The 18,990-nt window shown below is 44.2% G+C and overlaps 1 protein-coding gene across 6 annotated transcripts in view; it reads right to left on the bottom strand.

Annotated features, from left to right (window-relative positions):
• Nucleotides 1–3,224: 3,224 nt before the first annotated feature.
• Nucleotides 3,225–18,990, bottom strand: part of UBE2H (ubiquitin conjugating enzyme E2 H) — a 111,584-nt gene continuing 95,818 nt past the window's right edge. For all 6 annotated transcript variants that reach the window (XM_010587408.3, XM_010587407.3, XM_023544617.2 and 3 more), the window contains 2 exons: nt 13,091–13,219; nt 3,225–7,425 (listed from right to left, as the gene is read on the bottom strand). In XM_010587408.3, the coding sequence (XP_010585710.2) occupies nt 7,301–7,425; nt 13,091–13,219 (254 nt within the window). In that variant the 3' untranslated portion in view covers nt 3,225–7,300. The remainder of the gene's footprint in view (nt 7,426–13,090; nt 13,220–18,990) is intronic.

Below are 18,990 nucleotides of genomic sequence, written 5' to 3'. Positions count from 1 at the left end.
TACCTGTTTTTGCTTTTACTTTTGTAATGTGGCTCTTAGAAAAGTTTTAAGTTACCTACCTGGATTGCATTCTACATTTCTGCTCTAGGAAGGGGGCTTGGGGTACATCTGAGTTTGTTTGTTTTTTTAAAATAATATTGAGTTTTTGGTGAAAGTTTACACAGCAAATTAGGTTCCTAATTGACAATTTCCACACAAATTGTTCACTGACATTAGTTACATTCATCACAATGTCAGCATTCTCTTTAATTGTGTCCTGTTTCCTTTCCGGTACTCTAGTTTCCCTGCCCCCTTATCTTCTCATCTTTGCTTTTGAGTAATTGTTGACCTTTTGGTCTCATACTGATGATTTTTAAGTAGGGCACCAATCTTACAGGTAATAGCCTTTATCTTATATGCCTCTCTGCTATTTTGCTAAAAGGTAATCTCAGGGGATAGGCCCAGTTCTAGGTTTACATCTGCGTTTCATTTTGACTCCATTGCAGACTCCAGAGGTTGGGGACACTGATATTGGTGGAGATGGGGATGTGGTGCGGAAAGGCCTTGACCCTGCGAAAGGCAACCAGGTTGACAGGGACAAATGGAAGGCATCTTGTAGGGGCCCGAGATGGCATGAAAGGCTCACACAGACACAGGCACCCACAGCCCTAGTGGGTACTGATGGGTACAGGGTTTGGCACAGCGTGAACTCATGGAAAGACCACTAATCTATGGTGAGAAGATCCAGGTTCCAACGTTGCCTCTGCTGCTCACTAGCTGTGTGACCAAGTCACTTGGTGCCTCTCAGGCAGTTAATGTAAAATGGGACCAAGGCCTGGTCGACTCACTGGGGGGCTACAGGGCCAGTGAGGATCACAAGTGGAAGCATTTGGCCAAGAGAGAAATCCTCTTCAGCCAGTCCCTGGTGGTTATCTGGAGGAAGCATTATGCAAGACTTCCTTCCCATGCTTCTGGAAGGTGGATTTACTGCACGTATTTCTTTGGGAATCTGTAGAAATGCATCTTTTGAAAGCTTGTTCCACACTTCTAAACGCACATCGGTGCACTGGAGCAGGTACTTACTTAACTGCTCAAAGAACTGAAGAAAAGAGAACCACCAAGGCTGCCTGCAAGGTGCGGGGCCCCAGGGACGGAGGATAAGAGAGACCTAAAAGCCAAAGCCCCATCTGCTGTCTGGCAACCCCTCTGCAGGTTAATTCTCAATGATGGGGCAGCCAGAAGGGTAGACTTTTTTTTCCTTTAGGGAGTCAATGTCTGTTCCCGCCACCCCCACTGCTTGACACCAGGTCCTGGAAGCAAAATCTTGAACCCCAAAAAGCTCTGAGGACCCCCAAGCCCACAGGAGTTTGCAGCCCTTTTTCGAAAATAAACATCTTCATTGCTCACACACACACGTACACGCACTCACAGTCAGAGGGGAATGCTCCTAACTCTTCAGCTCTACCATTAAATCCTAGGTCAGCCAGCTCTTCAGTTCCAAGAAGCCCTGCACGCACAATCCCTGCTGCGTGAGGTGCTGGAGGGCAGGGTTGGCAGGAGGTGGACTGTCCTAGGACGGAGTTGCCCAGTCTGTCCTGGCCTCTGCAGGTCCAGGGGATATGGGAGTCTTAAACGCCTTCTTTGGCCTGGTTTTAGGTGGGGAGCAGGGAACACCATGGCCCTGCGTCACAGGAACTCATTCATTCCCTGAGGCAGAGAGCAGGCCAGCATTCCTGGCCTTCAGAGAGGCAAGAGAATTTAAGGCAAAGAAAAGTCCCGGGGCTCTGGGCACAGGACTTACTCCCTTTTCCAGGACAATATGCCTCAGAAACATTGGGTCCCCCTTACCAGAAAAGGGGAATGCTCAAGGTGGCTGGGGAGAGCCACCTGCCACTCAGAAAGCAGCTGATATGGAGACTGAGAGGCTGAGGGTGACACTGGTGAGATTACTGGCGGGATGAGGAAGACACAAGCCTGAGTGCACGGAGACTCCTTGTGGGGTAGCTTTTAAGGCGGCTGCCTTGGGTGAGGTCAAGACAATGGCTGTCCATGTGACCCATGTGTCTTTTTACTCCCTTTTCAGCTGCAAAATGGGTGCTCTAAAAGCCCAAAGCTGTTTGGGTCTAAAAATTCAAAACATCTGATCTTGACACCTTGTGTGTCGTGGGTTAATATGGTATCCTGATAGTGTTGTCTCAGAGCCTGAGTAGAGTTCTGAGTCACCAAGTGTCAAGAGTATCCGAGCCTCCTAGTTTAGGGGCCTCATGTTACAAACAGCTCTGCAATGGTCTCAAGGTCGCACAGCTTGTCAGGACAAGAGCTGGCTCTCAAACTCACAGCCCTGATGTTCAGTCCTCTGTTCCACCAAACCCTTGGCTGAGGGGTTACTGAAGACCACTTGAACGTTTTGAACCTAAGTACTGGAGTCAGTCAAGGTAACTTGAGGGCTTCCTTGCTATGGGACTGAAGGTGGGGGGCAGGCCTTACAAAGCTGGGTCTACTGGAGAATCCATCAGTGAAAAAAAAAAAAGAGGGCTTTGGGGGGAAATGAGGAAGGAGAAGAAAACAGTGGAAGAGAGTTGGGGAAGTGAGAATATTCGTCGAAAGGAAAACTATCCCTTTCATCATCTTAAGGGCCTTCTAAAAATCAAGCACAAGTAAGCAGATTGATTTTCTATTAAACTAGTCAACATCGCCATCTGGTGGCCATTAGGGCAAACGCTTTAGAAGCAACTGAAATGCTGGTGGATGAAGCCGGTCCGACCCAGCGATCAGCTTCCGGTGCAACACCTGCGCCCCGCTCTGGGGTGAGGCTGGCACTTGGCTAAATGAACTCCAGGCCACGCGGGTCTCCTTTGCTCAGCATTAGCTGACAGGGTCTCGAAGGTTTGAGCTGGAAAGAAAAATCAGCAACAGGGAAGCCAAGGGGACTTCAGGCCCAGGCCTTGTCAAGACTCCAGTGGAGAAATCTTTCAGACCCGTGTTAACAGCCCGCAGTCACCTAAGTTCCAGGTGAGGGCAAGACTCTGGGGGAGGGGCTTCTTAGGTAATGCTGCCTAAGGGAGACACTCCTTTCCCAAACTATCCAGTTATCTGCCTTCTAAGTAAGAGCTTCTTGGTCACAAAAGCCAAGGTTTGCTGCTCAGAGAAGCCAGATGAAACGGGGGGCGGGGGGGGGGGTTTGTTTTAAAAAATAAGAGTAATCATGGGGCTATTATCTTATTGATCAAGGTCCAGCCACTTGCCAAGGTATAGACACATTTTATTTTAAAAAAGTTTACAGTTTTTATTATACACAACTATTAAGAGGTTATAGCCAGAGGAGGCATTTGTCCTGTTGACAGAAGTGCCCACTAGATCATCACAATGCAAGGAAAAAGGTGGAAGGGAGGAGAAGGGGCGAGGAGAAAAAGCAATAAAAAGCTTAGGTTTCAATGAAGGACTCGTAAATCCTTTTATCTCTTCAAGTATCGCACAATGTACCAAACACAGTTAATCACGGCCATTTCTTCCCAAGCCCACAGCCAAAAGCATTTGCTGAAGAGCCAGCCTGGCCCCTCCTCAGGTGAGTGGAGAACCTGCATACCTGAGGGCTGTTAGCTGGCCCTTCCCCCAGGGGCGTCCACCCATCCAGGCCCTAACGAAGTCACCAAGGTGTTCAATGGCCAGAGAAAATATGAACGGATTCAGAAGACTAAAGAAATGCATTTTTCTTTGCACCCAATCAGAAATGATTCAATTCCAGTCAACAAGGCTGTGGAAGCTGAAGATTTTTGCTAATTTTTGTGAATGTTCCTCACTTTTCTAATTGAGTCCCTAAGACACAGGAGGGTCACACACCCTTTAAAATTAAACACTACTTCCCAGAAGCATGTTGCCTGGAAGCCACTCATGGAGGCTGGTGGAAGATCCTTCATGATTCTCGGCCCACCTCCCCACCATACGAGCGTAATAAAAAGCAAGTGCCAGTCAAGAAGGCCAACTAGGCCTTCAGGGAGCCCTCTGAGGGGAGATTCCTTTGAGAGGAGACACTCATCTGAAGCTTAGATCAGCCAGTTGGCAACTAGAACAGCTGTTGAAGTAGAAGAAAAATGTTAGGTGCTGTGAAGAAATATGGCAACTTGTGATAATCATCTCGCTAGTATAAAAGGCTCCTTGAGACTGCACAGTAACCTCAAGGACGGTGATGAGATTGAAGACAAAAGAGCCAAGACACCAGCTTCTAGGTTGGCTACCACTGAAGGCGACCCACAAGGCTCAGTGCCGGGCTTCCAGGGCAAGCCAAGAGCCCATTAAGTGCTGCTCTGCTGGGGCCATCCTGCTTGTTGGTGTTTGGGGAGAGTTTGAGCTCAGTTATTTGAAAAGGGTTGCAAAGAATGGCTTGCGCTGGTCAACCACAAGGTAGGATTTCAAAAACTATGGGTACTGAAAAGGGCTTGAAAACTGCTAGACGCAGCTCTGACGGACCACCACCTTTATATCCAGGAAGGTACAGCTCTTCTGGGGAGGCTCTGGATGCTTTTTCTGAGCGTTCGAAAGGACCAACAACCCTGGAAACACCCCCTGCCCCAGGATGATGCCACCATCTATGGTTGGGTGAGAGTCCTCAGATTCACCAGCCAGGCCTTCCTCCAGCTGCCTCTACTATAAGCATGGTCTCCGATGCCCACCTCTCCCAGGTGCAGGGAAGGGATAGGGTTAGTCTAAGAAGGATTATGTTCCACCTGTCAAAAGTCAAGTTCCCAGTGGAGAGAAAAAGCCCCACACAGCCAAAAACATGCATGGGACCAAGGTTAGTGCCCAGGAAAGATAAATCTGCACAGAATGAGGGGGCATGTCATCTGGTAGCAACTGCAGGAGCTTCCAAGGCCCAGGAGAAGCCTAATCATGTCTTCAACACAGTCTTGGACAGCCACCGGGGGACGCACACAGACTCTCACACACACACACACACACACACACACACACACACACACACACAAATCTGCTTAATTCCTGCAACCTCCCCCACAAGTCTTCCTTTTGGGGACTCTGCACTGTCAGATGTCTGGTGCTGGACGGGGGCAGGCTCTGTTGCCTTAGGGATCGGGTCGTGGAGCAGGGCTGTGTCACTGCTCACGCTCATACACCTGCCCTATGTTTGGGTCTAGATCCGCCAACTAGCTTTTGACAAGATTAAAAACAGTTATTACTGGGACATCATTTTTTGAAAGGTAATTAGAACACTATTGCTTCTGCAATATTGAAAAAATACAATTTTTTATTGTTTGAACTGAAATCACCACCCCGTACTTTAAGCCTACCCTAAATAGCACCTACAATAAAGGTTATAGCACAAGCAAACTGCTCATTCAGCAGGTAAGCAGGTTAGACAGTGCCAGCAGAGCCCCTCCCTCCCCCAAAGTAATGAGAAGACAACGTGCTAGATAAGAGTTAAAGTACACCATTACATGTTAAATAGTTAATACTACCCTTCCAACAAGCCACAAATGCTAGTAACTCAGTATGTTAACTAACCACAGCCCTACATAACTGCACTTTTAATTTTATTTTAAAGAAAACCTTTTGCTTCATGCCCGTAATTAACATAAAATAAGTAAATTATTTCTTTTATTTAGGAAAATAATCATGCCAAAAGCAAGTTGTACTTTATATAGATTTTCAAAGAAAAGACTGATTGTGCTTTTTGAATTAAAAAAAAAAAAAAGGATAGACTATCTTTCAACCTCATCGACTCAAACCTTGTGGAATAATAGCACTTCTAAACTGAAAACACACACCAAAAAGAAAAAGTATCCCGGTGGGACATTCAAAAGTTGTCTTTAGGAGATTTGAGGATTGGCTAATTCTGCCCTGTCGGTTGTGGCAAAAAAGAACACAAAGTTACAGTCTGAAACGTCTCCAAGTTCTCCTCAGATTCAGTAGGCGACACTCAGATTTGAAAGAGGCTGTGCCGGCAACCGGGACATATGGTTAGCTGAGTACATATTTGATTAGCGGGCATTTTCAACGGTCTGATTTCCTCTTGACATACACACAGGAGAAAAAAAATTCCCTTCCTTTCAAACCTGTTCTATTACATCACATTTCTGAGTCCCTCTTTCCTAGTCAGTCATATGCTGAATAAAGCTGGGTTTGTTTTTCCCACATACAGTCACTTTGGGTCTAAGAACCTTTATTTGTTCCAATTATTATTCATTTTCAATTTAAAATGTGTTGGGTCTAAAACACCCATTTCCCACTCCCACAAGCAGATGGTGACCAGGCTGCTGCCAGGCAAGCGGCAGAAGAAGGGAAAACAGAAACAAAATGTGAACGGGAGCCCGCGGGGTCCACAGCCACAGCGGTCTTCTTCCTGGGCTGGTGGCGCACTGAGAGGCGAGTGCGAGGATGAGCCTGTCTCGTTTTACATCTGCAACCTGTCTAAGCACAGTTCACACGCACCCCCAAAACCCTCACATTTAAAGCTCTTAGTCCAAGGGAGCAGTCTCGCACTGGCCAAACAGTAGGATTAGGCTGCGACTTATGTTTTGGGTCAACGGAAGCATCTTCCTGGTCACTTTTCTCCTCCTGTCCTGTCCTCTCACAAAAGGCCTGGATTATAAGCTCTACTCTCAAGAAAAATGATCAGGTTCAGAAAACACTTTCAACAGGTTCTCCAAGGCAAAACACTTGTGGCTGCAGAGCCCGGGAGCTTGAAGGGCAGGAATCTACATATAAAAATGTACTTAAAATCCGAGTCAAAAAATGGTTTTAAGTTTCAATACTCCGATTAGCTCCCTGTGGTATACTGTTACTCCACAGAAATGGGGCCACCTAGGATTAACAGGCAGGGGCAGCTCTGGCTCTTCCCGGGCAGGCTCTCACTGCTCCATGGACGCCTTTTTCCTCCCCAATTTGTTCCTTTCACTTGGAAAAAGTACTATTCTATCTTCACGTCCAAGAGCTGGTTGGTTTGGTTTATTTCTTTGGAACCATCAATAAGAGAAGAGGTTACTCGCGTCTACCTATCAGAGCGGCTATTTCTTTTGACGGTTCAGGAGCACACAGGCGGCCTTGGCCATGGACTTATGAATGCATGCATTCCGACTGCATATTGCTACCAAAATGGAATGTGGGAATATGCTATGCACCTCAGGTTGAGAAATGACCAATAAATCACGATCTAAAGGGTGATATATAATATATATATATCAATGCTATTATTCATAAAAACCTTGTTTAGTAATAAAAAAAATTGCTTTGTTTAAATATGAATATTATAGTCTGCTTCTCATGGTTAGGAAATAATAGTCTTTCTGAAAAGCAGGTGCCTTTTCTACTACAACTCCATATCCTGGGCCTCGTCTTCCGAAAAGTCAGACATGGAACTCTCCGACGAGCTGTCACCGGTGCCCTCCTCCTGCTCTTTCAGCGCCTCCTCCGTCGCGTATTTCTGAATATACTCTGCACAGGGCGAGGGGACAGAGAAAACACAAGGGCACGGTGAGAGGCTGCTGTGTGCTGAGGCCACCTAAACAGTGGCAGGCCCAGCCTTACCTGAAGTGCCAGGAGAGCAACAAAGATGGCAGTTCTATGGTCACGAAAGCAAGGGACAACCCCACAGGGGTACAGCTCTGGAACCGAGTTTGTGGGGATTACTGAGAGGGGCAGAGCAGCACACCTGACGTGTATGGCAGGGGCTGAAATACAGTGATCACCATCTCAGAACTCCCACAGGCCATCACCTCCTGGGGTGGACGGACGGGGCTGAAAACATGACATCAACTGTGCACAAGACAAACGAGCCCCCACCCCAGAGGCCTCAGCTGTGAGGCCCAGTAAAGCCAGCAGAGGGCCACAATGCCGCCTGCCCAGCGTCCAGCCAGGGCCCACGTCCAGTGCTTTTCTTACTGACTTCCCAATATGGTTGCATGTCTCCAAACTTGATGGACTAGGGAAATGTGAATCTCACACTTTCTACTGGCTATGTTAATAAAACCACGCACCCCCGCAGATAGAACAGAGCTACGGTATGACTCCGTAATGTATAAGGAAATTTCTCATCCTTTTTAGATTTGCAGTTATGTAATTACAGTCAGCCCAAATCTATTATTTTAAAAATAGAGCTTAGTCTAAACAGATCCTGCCCGTCAGATTTTGAAGCAGCAGCTGGTGGAAACAGTCTCAGTCTGCTCAGGAATGAGCTGCTCTACAGAGACACCAGAAGTCTCTGAGTGACCTGACTAGGTACTATTTACCTGAGGGTTTATGCTGTCAGAGCCTAGGCAGAATCTGCTGGCTGCAAAAAATGCTCAGAGCTGCTGAATAAACCATTAAACTTGTTTCTAAAAATTCTAAGTGCATACTGTTTCCAAATAAATAGCCTACACACAGCATGAAGAGACAAGACTGTTAGAAGCCTATTCAGAATGCATGTGTGAGAAAAAATATCCTCACTCCTCTGCTTTGTTTCTTTCTTCCCTGTGGAGCTGCAGCGACTGGCTGCAAAAGGAAGATAAGGGAAGTGGCCCAATGGGCCTGCCAAATTTGAGTCATTTAGGACAGGGGTCTAACTAAGAATGGCTTTTACATTTTTAAAGGTGGGGGAGGAAGAGGAAGAAGAGGAGACAGAGACCATTAAGGGGCCAAAGCTGGCCCCTTCACAGAGAGAAAAAAAAAAAAAGGCAGGCTCTGACCTGATTTTGTTGTTAGGTGCTGTCAAGTCGGTTCCAACTCACAGCAACCCTATGCACAACACAACGAAACACTGCCCGGTCCTGCGCCATCCTCACGGTAGCTGTCATGCTTGAGCTCACTGACTCTGACTTTCAAATTCACTGTAACAAAACTTGACTCTGAGATGATCAGATTAAATAAGCCCTTAAATGGGTAGGAACTTCACCTTAATTTACCCTGTAGAGTGGGTGAAATGTTTATTAAAATCTTAGAAATTTTATTTTTACCATTTAATCTGTTGGTTATTTTGTTTCTTTCTTTGAGAAACCGCTGTTCTTTGACACTATGATATGATATGATACATTTGCCTTTATTATATTCAAGGAGATAAATATATATTAAGTTCTTACTAAGACAAGGCCTTTCAGGGATTGAAAAATGAAGAGTAAGGTCACTAAGGAGCAAAAGAACCAGTGAAGATAGAAGCCCCAACTTACACACAGCAGAGTTACGATGAATTGTACTCATGACTGTCTAGATTTTAGTACATCTTATTGTTAGTGATATGTACTACATACAGTGCTGCCGCACGTAATTTGCTGATGTTATTTTCAGATGTTGACTTGCGTATGTTCAATGTTATGATTTATAAAGATACTGAAACTAAAGGGCAATAATAATAATCATGATAAAGTTGTCAAGGATTTCATTTTACTTGGATCCACAATCAACACCCATGGAAGCGGCAATCAAGAAACCAAACGACGCATTGCACTGGGCAAATCTGCTGCAAAAGACCTCTTTAAAGTGTTGAAAAGCAAAGATGTCACCCTGAAGATTAAGATGCACCTGACCCAAATCATGGTGTTTTCTATCACCTCATGTGCATGCTGGATGATGAATAACGACGACCAAAGAAGAACTGATGGGTTTGAATTATGGTGTTGACAAAGAATATTGAATATACCACGGACTACCGAAAGAACAAACAAATCTGTCTTGGAAGAAGTACAGACAGAATGCTCCTTAGAAGCAAGGATGGTGAGACTTCAGGAGGGATCAGTCTTGGAGAAGGACATCATGCTTGGTAAAGCAGAGGGTCAGCGAAAAAGAAAACCTCAACGAGACAAACCGACACAGTGGCTGCAATGATGGGCTGAAGCATAACAATGATCATGAGGATGGCACAGGACCGGGCAGTGTTTTGTTCTGTTGTACAGAGTTTCTATGAGCTGGAAGTGACTCAACTGCACCTGACAACAACAACAATAATGAAAACTAAAACGAAAAGGTATTCGACTTACGTCAAAACAGACTTAAGGAGTTGTTGAAACAGAACCTCGTCACAGGTTGGGGACTACCTGTACGAGGCAGGTGCAATAAGAGCCACTGGAGGACAGAAGGAAGGTGGCCCAGTTTGCACTGGCCCTCAGAGAAGTTCCGCCAGCCACCACGTAGCAGGGGCACTGGGGGGAAAGGCACAGCGTTGTCAAAAGCTCAGGTGGGGAAGGCAGTGGTGGGAATGTTAAAACACCAAGGTAGACAGAACTATATTACTTTTTAAAAAAGTGATGCAAATAAGGTAAAATGTAAGGACTTTGCTATGGTTGGATGGTGGGTACACGGTTGTTTATTCTTTTTCTGTCAGCTAGAAACTTTTCCTGACCAACAAACGAAGGGAATATACTTGAGTATCTGAAACTCATCTAATTTGACTGTCATATTCTGATGCATTTGGAGGTGGGAAGGCAAAAGATGAAGCTTAAACACAGTACCAGAGAACCTGGGTGACAGCTAAGAGGCCACCTAGTGAAGGTTTTGGGGCAGTGAGTAACGTATCGTTAGATGGCTCCAATGGCACCCAGTTCTACAGGCATCCAATATTCTAAATACGTTTTAAATATGCAAGAGAAACCAGCACTGGCTAAATGTGAGTGCCGACTGATGTTCAGGGAGTCCCTGTGCCTGAGCTGTGGTGACTGGACATGCAAATGGACATGTGCGGGAGGCAGGCTGGGAGAGGGGCAGGCCTAGACGCGGCTTGTGGAAATCATCTCCCTGGAAGGACGACCTAAAGCTGTGAGAGGCTAATGTGCCTCCCAAAGGCTGGGGACGGAACAAGGGAGCCTAAGGCTGCAGTGTAAAGAGAACGATCACATTCAGGAAACAGAGTGAGAAAAATCTGCAGAAAGGTAGGGGTAAGATACCAAAGCTGCAGAAAGGTCCAGGAAAATAGGCCTTAGAAAGGTACCAGAAGATTTAGAAGACATGGGCAACAGATTCAGGAAAGGAGGGGAAACAAAGGAGACTTCAGGAGTTTAAGACAAGGAGCCACGGTTTTAAAGTGAAAGGAAACGATTAGCCTGGGTCCTATAGGCGCCCACCAAAAGCCTGGTGCCATTGAATCAATTCCAACTCATAGTGACCCTACAGGACAGGGGAGAACTGCCCCCTAGGGTTTCCAAGGAGCAGCTGGTGGATTCAAACTGCTGACCCTTTGGTTAGTAGTCGAGCTCGTAACCGCTGTGCCCAGAGGCGCCCACAGGGGCAGATACAGAGCACAGAGACAACCATACGGGGAGGAAGACTGAAAGTCGAGTGAGGTGGAAGTGGTAACTGGGGGAAGAAGACCAAAGGTTGGTGGGGGAGTGATTCTGAGAAATAAGGAGGGATACCTTTTATTTCCTGCCAAAGGGAACAAGGGTAGGAAGTAGGGTGAGTTCAGGTCTGATGGCCGTGATTCTCTCAGAATACTCAGAAAGATGAAATGAGAACCGACATTCACATTTCAGAAAGCGATGGGCTTCCTACACTACAGCAGCCGTACTGGGACAAAACTGCAGGCCGGCTTCTGTAATCCTTCTGTAATGGATGCTATGAGAGACAGGTGCTCAAACAGGGTTAGTGGTGGGTGCACTGCTGAGGCAGGATGCATAGGAGAACCGCAGGAACACACTCCGCGCCCAGACATCTGTGGACTGCCAGACACTGTTCAGGGATTCCTACGCCAAAAGTTTAACGTATTTTTATAAAAGAATTTTATTTGGTTGAAACCGACTGCCTTTTCCTTGAAATAAGTGTTTCCTTAGCTATGTAGATATTCTGCTACATAAATCAGATATTAATTTGTAAAGCACTCGAAACCTAGGTCAATTAATTAGACTAGATGTATTTCTACTTTACCTCAGCAAAAGCTTCAAACAATACCCTACAGCAACCTGGGAAGAATGAGAAAACAAGCAGAAGGGAAACAACAATACTGAGTCCAAAAAGCTCCAGATGCCTCCTATACCTGGATGGTTTGTCCTATACCTGGACAGGTGAGCAGGAAAATTTACCTATTCGACCTCTGGTAAGCGACTTCTACTGCCGTCTCAGGCAAATGTTCTCATGGGACCAACACATCCTGTGGACCCCGGTGCTGTGGGCTGCTGTGCAGCGGGGGGCAAGTCAGTTTAAACACTGAATAGATCTGCTAAGAAGCAGAAGTCTAGTTTTCACGGACTTTGAGTTTCTTCTCTTTTTGGTGGGGCTTTATTTATCTGCATTATTTATGATGAAAGTTCCCCCAATGTATGTGGAAGTCGAAAGGACATGAGAAACACCAGTAAACCAGTGTGGCGCTTGGGATGTTGTTTCTCAACATTATTTTCATGTTCGTGAAATTCATGTTCTATTAATACGAAGACTGTTTATGATCGGGAAAACAGGGTTCCCGGTCCTAAAGTTCAAGCCGACTAGTGCTGCCACCACTGGCACATCTCTCACCGTAAGAGCATATGTGGCGTTTTAATGGGAAGCCCACATCGTACCAAGGCTAGCTCTGCGTAGTAGAGGAGTAGCAGGTGAATGCCAACTTCCCATCATGAGAAGCAAGCCAGTTAGGGGAGCAAGAAAAGAAGTTTGTTGGGCATTTTTAATTCAGTGGGTAAAATGAAACAGAAAGTCTAATGATAAATTCAGCAATTACATAATGACAAAAATTAACTGCTTTCCTGAAAGGCCAGGATGATTCTTATCTGTAAACAAATGTGAGACTATGTCTTTCAATTAATGCTTTACTCTCAAATCCAATTTCCTAGTGGTACAAGACAAGAGGAAACAAAGCAAGGTAGGGGCTCTTTTGTCTGGGTGTCCCTGGGGATTACCAGCAGGGTTACATCTATTACTATTACTGCCCAGCAGGTGAGCCTCCCCACTTCTTTATCTTTCCTTTTGCTTGTTCTCTTACTCCTTTCCTGCTTCCTTGCTTGGACCCCTGGCCTTCTCAGGACATCTCTGAGCCGTAGCCAGGACCCTTGGAACTACAGAGACTAGTGAGTTCCACTCCAGACCACACACAGTTTCTTTTTATGTCTGAAAGAAAAGATTGAGGGGCTTCCGAAGGGCTTTAATGACCAAAGCCCAAGAGATTTAAGTCCTTCTGTCTCCAGGTATACATGTGCCTTCTTACCTTTAATTTTCTGCTTGTATTCTTCTGGTCGGTGGAGGTACATGGCTGCAGCATCACCATTGAGAGGGTCTATGGGGTTAGGATAGGCCAACAACTGGGGCAGGAAGGACTCAAATATATTGGTAAGATCTGAAAAAATAAACAGAAATACGTCATGTATGGAACAAGCACGTGCATCTGAAATATGTCTTTCACTTGAATTCAGCAGTGAAAACTTCTTACCTCTGAAAATTTCTAACACATATACATGAATGTTTTCCCATTAAAAGTCTGCTTCATAACATGGTACCTATATTACATATTTCTTCTCAATACCAATTTTTAAATTTTAATTTGAAGAACCAGATAAAGATGTACCTGGTATTCACATTGAATATCTAATTAATTCCATCTTCCTTTTTTAATTAAAATGTGTACCCAACATTTGAAAGTACTTTAAATTCCTAGAAATAAGCAGTCACAGTTAATTTGACATAGCTGTTTTCTAAAGCTTTCAAAATTCCCGTTCTGAAAAGTATTCAAGCCCCAAATCTTCAAAGAACTGAACACAATTTTACAGACTTGACAATTTAATCCTCATAACTTCTAATGGAGGCAAATACTCTAGATAATGAAGGTAAGGGACTATCTGGACCACTTAAAACTGTAAATAATCGTAACACAGACAAGTATCAACACACTGCATTTATTAATAAGCATTTTAATCAACATTTATTAACTGCCTTCTTGCCAGATTCAGAACAAGGTGCTTGGTACATCAGGTGACGTCCACACACACGGAGGGCAAAACCAATAAAAAGCCTGCAGTCACACCAGGTTTTATTAAGAGGCATGCCCTGAACACCTGGGTGAAAGAGAACCCCACTTTCCCCGAACCTCAGAGGTACTGTAACGTTCCTGTGCTGTCCCACAGCTGTGAGCTGTGGGACCCCGGGGCTCTGTTTCTCCATCTTCTTAGTTCTTCTGCACACACTTCATGTTTTATAGAAAACGTTCCATTCTGGAGGGGATACGGACCTACAACAGTATATAGAACTACTCTAATTTTTTGTTTGTTTTGGTTTTAGAGATCAGAGAGAAATACTTTTGTTCTAATGGTGGGTGGAGAAGGGCCATAACGCGATATGTTCTCTAGATTGACAGCTATGTACAGTGTGTATACATAAGAATGGTTTAAAACGTAAAAAAAGCCAGATTCAGAAGATGACGTGGAACCAGGGATATCATTGCTTATGTGAGATGGATCTTGGCTGAAAGCAGAGAATACCAGAAAGATGCTTACCTGTGTTTTATTGATTATGCAAAGGCATTTGACTGTAGATCATGACAAATTATGGATAACATTGTGAAGAATGGGAATTCTGGAACACTTAATTGTGTTCATGCGGGACCTGTACATAGACCAAGAGGCAGTTGTTCGGACAGAACAAGGGGATACGGTGTAGTTTAAAATCAGGAAAGGCGTGCGTCAGGGTTGTATTCTTTCACCATACCTATTTAATCTGTATGCTGAGCAAATATCTGAGAAGCTGGACTATATGAAGAAGAACGGGGCATCAGGATTGGAAAAAGACTCATTAACAACCTGTGATATACAGACAACACAATCTTCCTTGCTGACTTGAAGCACTTACCAATGAAGGGCAAAGACCACAGCCTTCAGTATGGATTACACCTCAACATCAAGAAAACAAAAACCCTCACAACTGGACCAATAAGCAACATCATGAAAAACAGAGAAAAGACTGAAGTTGTCAAAGATTTCATTTTACTTAGTCCACAACCAACACTCACGGAAGCAGCAGTCAAGAAATCAAATGACATATTGCATTAGGCAAATCTGCAGCAAAAAAACTCTTCAGAGTTAAGAAGCAAAGATGTCACCTTGAGGTCTAAGGTGCGCCTGACCCAAGCTGTGGTGTTTTCAACTGCCTTATATGCATCTGAAAGCTGGACAGTGAATAAGGAAGACCAAAGGAGAATGGAGGCATTTGAATTATGGCATTGGCAAAGAATATTGAATATACTATGGACTGTCAAAAGAATGAACAAATCTGTCGAGGAGGAAGTACAGCTGGAATGCTCCTTAGAAGCAAGAACGGAGAAATTTTGTCTCATGTGCTTTGGACACGTTATTAAGAGGGATCAGTCCCTGGAGAAGGACATCGTACTTGGTAAAGTGGAGGGTCAGTAACAAAGAGGAAAACCCTCAACAAGACAGACTGACACAGTGGCTGCAACAATGGGCTCAAACACAAGCTGTGTTTCAATCTGTTGTACATAAGGTTGCTATGAGTGGAAATGGACTCGATGGCACCTAACAACAACATGTCTTATGGGACACTGAGCTTCTGTTAAGGGTGATGGAAAAATCTGGGAATGTATAAAGGTGATGACTGAACAGCATGATGACAATAACTCAGTGTCACTGAACTGTGTATGTGCAGAATATTGTAATGGCAAATGTTTTGTTACATAAATATTTATCACAAGAAAAGCATACTTAAACATTTAAAAAGAATTACGAAAAAAGTTTACATCGTGGTAATAGGCTTGCAATGTCTACTTTGCATACCTTAAATGGCATTTTATTTTTTTCATCTTTTAAAAAAATCTTATAATTGTATCTTTTCTACTTTTGAATATGTTTGAAATATCTAGTAAAGCTGAAAAATCTGAAATTTATTATTTTTCCCCCCTTTTCCTCTCCTTATCTTTTTTGGGTTTAGGGCACTCCTTAGGGCAGTGGTAGAAAACGCCAAAAGGTAAGCAAATTAAGAAGAGGAATCAGGGGCATGGAAGTTTTACAAATTAAACATAATCCTAGAGCAGGGAAGAGTTAGTAATAGTTACATTATTTTATGACCTCAGTTATATAAAAAGACAAGAAAGGCCAAGAACTGGCAAAAGAAATTTCTTAGTGGTTACCAGGAGTGCAAGGAAGGGGGAAAGAGGGGACTTTCCTGCTTACAGAGTACTGAGTTTCAGTTTACAGTGATGGAAAAAATCACACTGATTAAGGACAGGGTTACTGATTAATGAATTGCTGTCAATAAGTCGTACATCTTTAAAAAGTTGAATTGGTAAAACAGCAGATGCTGACCGAGGCTGTTCATGTACAACCAAACAGCTCACAGGTTTTGGTTTCTTGGTTTGGAAGTTTACAGTCATGGGTTCATGGGATATCCTAGTTAATTGGCCTAATATCATGTTTAGTGCTTCTGTTCTACCTCCTAGCTCATGGAGTAGTGCCTAGGGTCTTAAAAGCTTGTAAGCTGCCATCCAAGCTACAATTGGTATCTATTCACCTGAAGCAACAGAGAAAGAAGGGAGTGAGAAACAGAAGGAAATGGAATGTGTGGCTAATGCCTCCTTTGCCACTAGAAGAGAACTGGATGGTACCCAGCTACCATTACTGAACATTTTGATCCAAGATTCTATAGAAGAAACTTGATCAAAAGGGGAAAACTGCAGAACAGAATTTCAAATTCCCATGGAACCCAGTCTTTCTGGAGCCATGAGGCTGATAAATCCCTAAAACTACTGCCCTGAGATACTCTTTAAACCTTAAACCAAAACTAACCCCTAACGTTTTCTTAAAACTAAATAATTTAACTTGACTAGTACAGAATATCCTATAGGGTCGCTATGAGTCGGAATCGACTCGACGGCACTGGGTACTAGGTTTAGTAAAGAATGTTTGCCTTGAGCATTGTGCTCTTTTATAAGAACTGTCTACCTATATGGGAACAAACTGACAACAACAACTAGAAAGATTAAATATGTACCATATGGGGCAGTGAGTTTATGTTAATGTGGGAGGAACAATTCAGAAAAGGAGGGTGAGAATGGTTGCAAAATTCAGAGAATGTAATCAATGCCCCTGCATTACGTACATGTAGAAATTGTTGAACTGATATATATTCTTCTATATATATGCTCAACAACAAGAAATAACTTATAAGGTTTTTGAAAAGCTACATTAACAGTAACAACAGTAAGGGCAACAGTAACTGTTAACACACAGTGCCTACTACAAACCAGGACTCTTAAGCCCTCTCTGTATACTCTTCTCTTCACGACAGCCAATGGAGGTAGGCCCCATTACCACCTCATTTAGCATACGAGAAAACCGAGGCGAAGTGAAGGGTGAAGCAACTTGCCCAAGGGGATGGGTTGCACACTTCAGCTTAACTATTATGTTGCCTCTGTTGATGGAGAAAATGAACACTCATAACACCTTGGTAATGGTGCCCACATCTCTGCATCAGATTCTCACATGCTCACTGGGAGGACCAGGGGTCAGAGAGAGTTCCCCTTACCCCACTGAAAGTTTCCCTTATCACAAGTGCAAGGCCAGCGGGATGGTCTCCAAGCAGAGTGCGTTCAGGCATTTGCAGGGCTGAATTGTCCACTATTCCACAGATGCGTGTGCACTTGTTTTCCAGTAGCTCAACCACAGGAAGTAACACATAGTGTTCACAGATACCCAATATAGTGAACTAGGGGTTTCTCTTGCCACACTATTACGAGTGCTGTTCAAAAGGATTATTTGCACCTAAATGTTCCCATAAAAAAGACAAAATCAGCACCCTTTAAAAAATAAAGTATATCCCATGTTCATTGCAGCACTGTTTACAACAGCAAAAAGACGGAAGCAACCAAGGTTCCCATCAACGGGTGAATGGATAAATTATGCTATACTCACATAAAGGAATACTATGCAACAATTAAGAACAACGATGAATCCATGAAACATCTCATAACATGGAGGAATCTGGGAGGCATTATGCTGAGTGAAGTTGGTCAGTTGAGCAAAGGACAGATATTGTATGAGACCACTATTACAAGAACCCAAGAAAAAGTTCAAACACAGAGAAAAATATTCTTCGATGGTTAGGACCACGGAGAGGGAGGGAGAAGGATATTCACTAATTAGATAGTAGACAAGAACTATTTTAGGTGAAGAGAAAGACAACACACAATACAAGGGACGTCAGTACAACTGGACTAAACCAAAAGCTAAGAAGTTTCCTGAATAAAACCAAATGCTTCAAAGGCCAGAATAGCAGGGATAGAGGTCTGGGGACCATGGTTTCAGGGTACACCTAGGTCAGTTGGCATAACAAACTGTATTAAGAAAACATTCCTCATCCCACTTTGGTAAGTGGCATCTGGGGTCTCAAATGCTAGCAAGCGGCCATCTAAAAGGCATCAATTGGTCTCAACCCACCTGGAGCAAAGGTGAATGAAGAACACCAAAGACACAAGGTAAATATGAGCCCAAGAGACAGAATGGGCCACATAAACCAGAGACTACATCAGCCTGAGATAAGAAGAACTAGATGGTGTCTGGCTACCTGACAGGGAACACGGGGAACCCCTGAGGGAGCAGGAGAGCAGTGGCATGCAGACATCAAATTCTCATAAAAAGACCAGACTTCATGGTCTGACTGAGACTAGAGGGACCCCAGAGGTCATGGTCCCCAGACCCTCTGTTAGCCCAAGACTGGGACCATTCCCAAAGCCAACTGTTCAAACTGGTATTGGACTAGACTGTAAGGCAGAAAATGATACTGGTGAGGAGAGAGCTTCTTGGTTCAAGTAGACACATGAGACTATGTGGGCAGCTCCTGTCTGGAGGGGAGATGAGAGGGCAGAAGGGAACAGGAGCTGGCTGAATGGACACGGGAATACAGGATGGAGAGGAGTGTGCTGTCTCATTAGGGGGAGAGCAGCCAGGAGTACTTAGCAAGGTGTGTATAAGTTTTTGTATGAGAGACTGACTTGATTTGTAAGCTTTCGCTTAAAGCACAATAAATAGAAGGAAAAAATTGAAGTAGAGGTTTCATTATCTTTAAGTAAAGTTCAGAAGTGTTTCAGAGCTGGAGAAACAGTGC

This window comes from Loxodonta africana, chromosome 8 (assembly GCF_030014295.1).
Source record: "Loxodonta africana isolate mLoxAfr1 chromosome 8, mLoxAfr1.hap2, whole genome shotgun sequence".
NCBI classification, from domain to species: Eukaryota; Metazoa; Chordata; class Mammalia; order Proboscidea; family Elephantidae; genus Loxodonta; species Loxodonta africana.
Note: the sequence above shows the minus strand (reverse complement) of the source record. Positions and strands in the feature narration are given on the sequence as shown.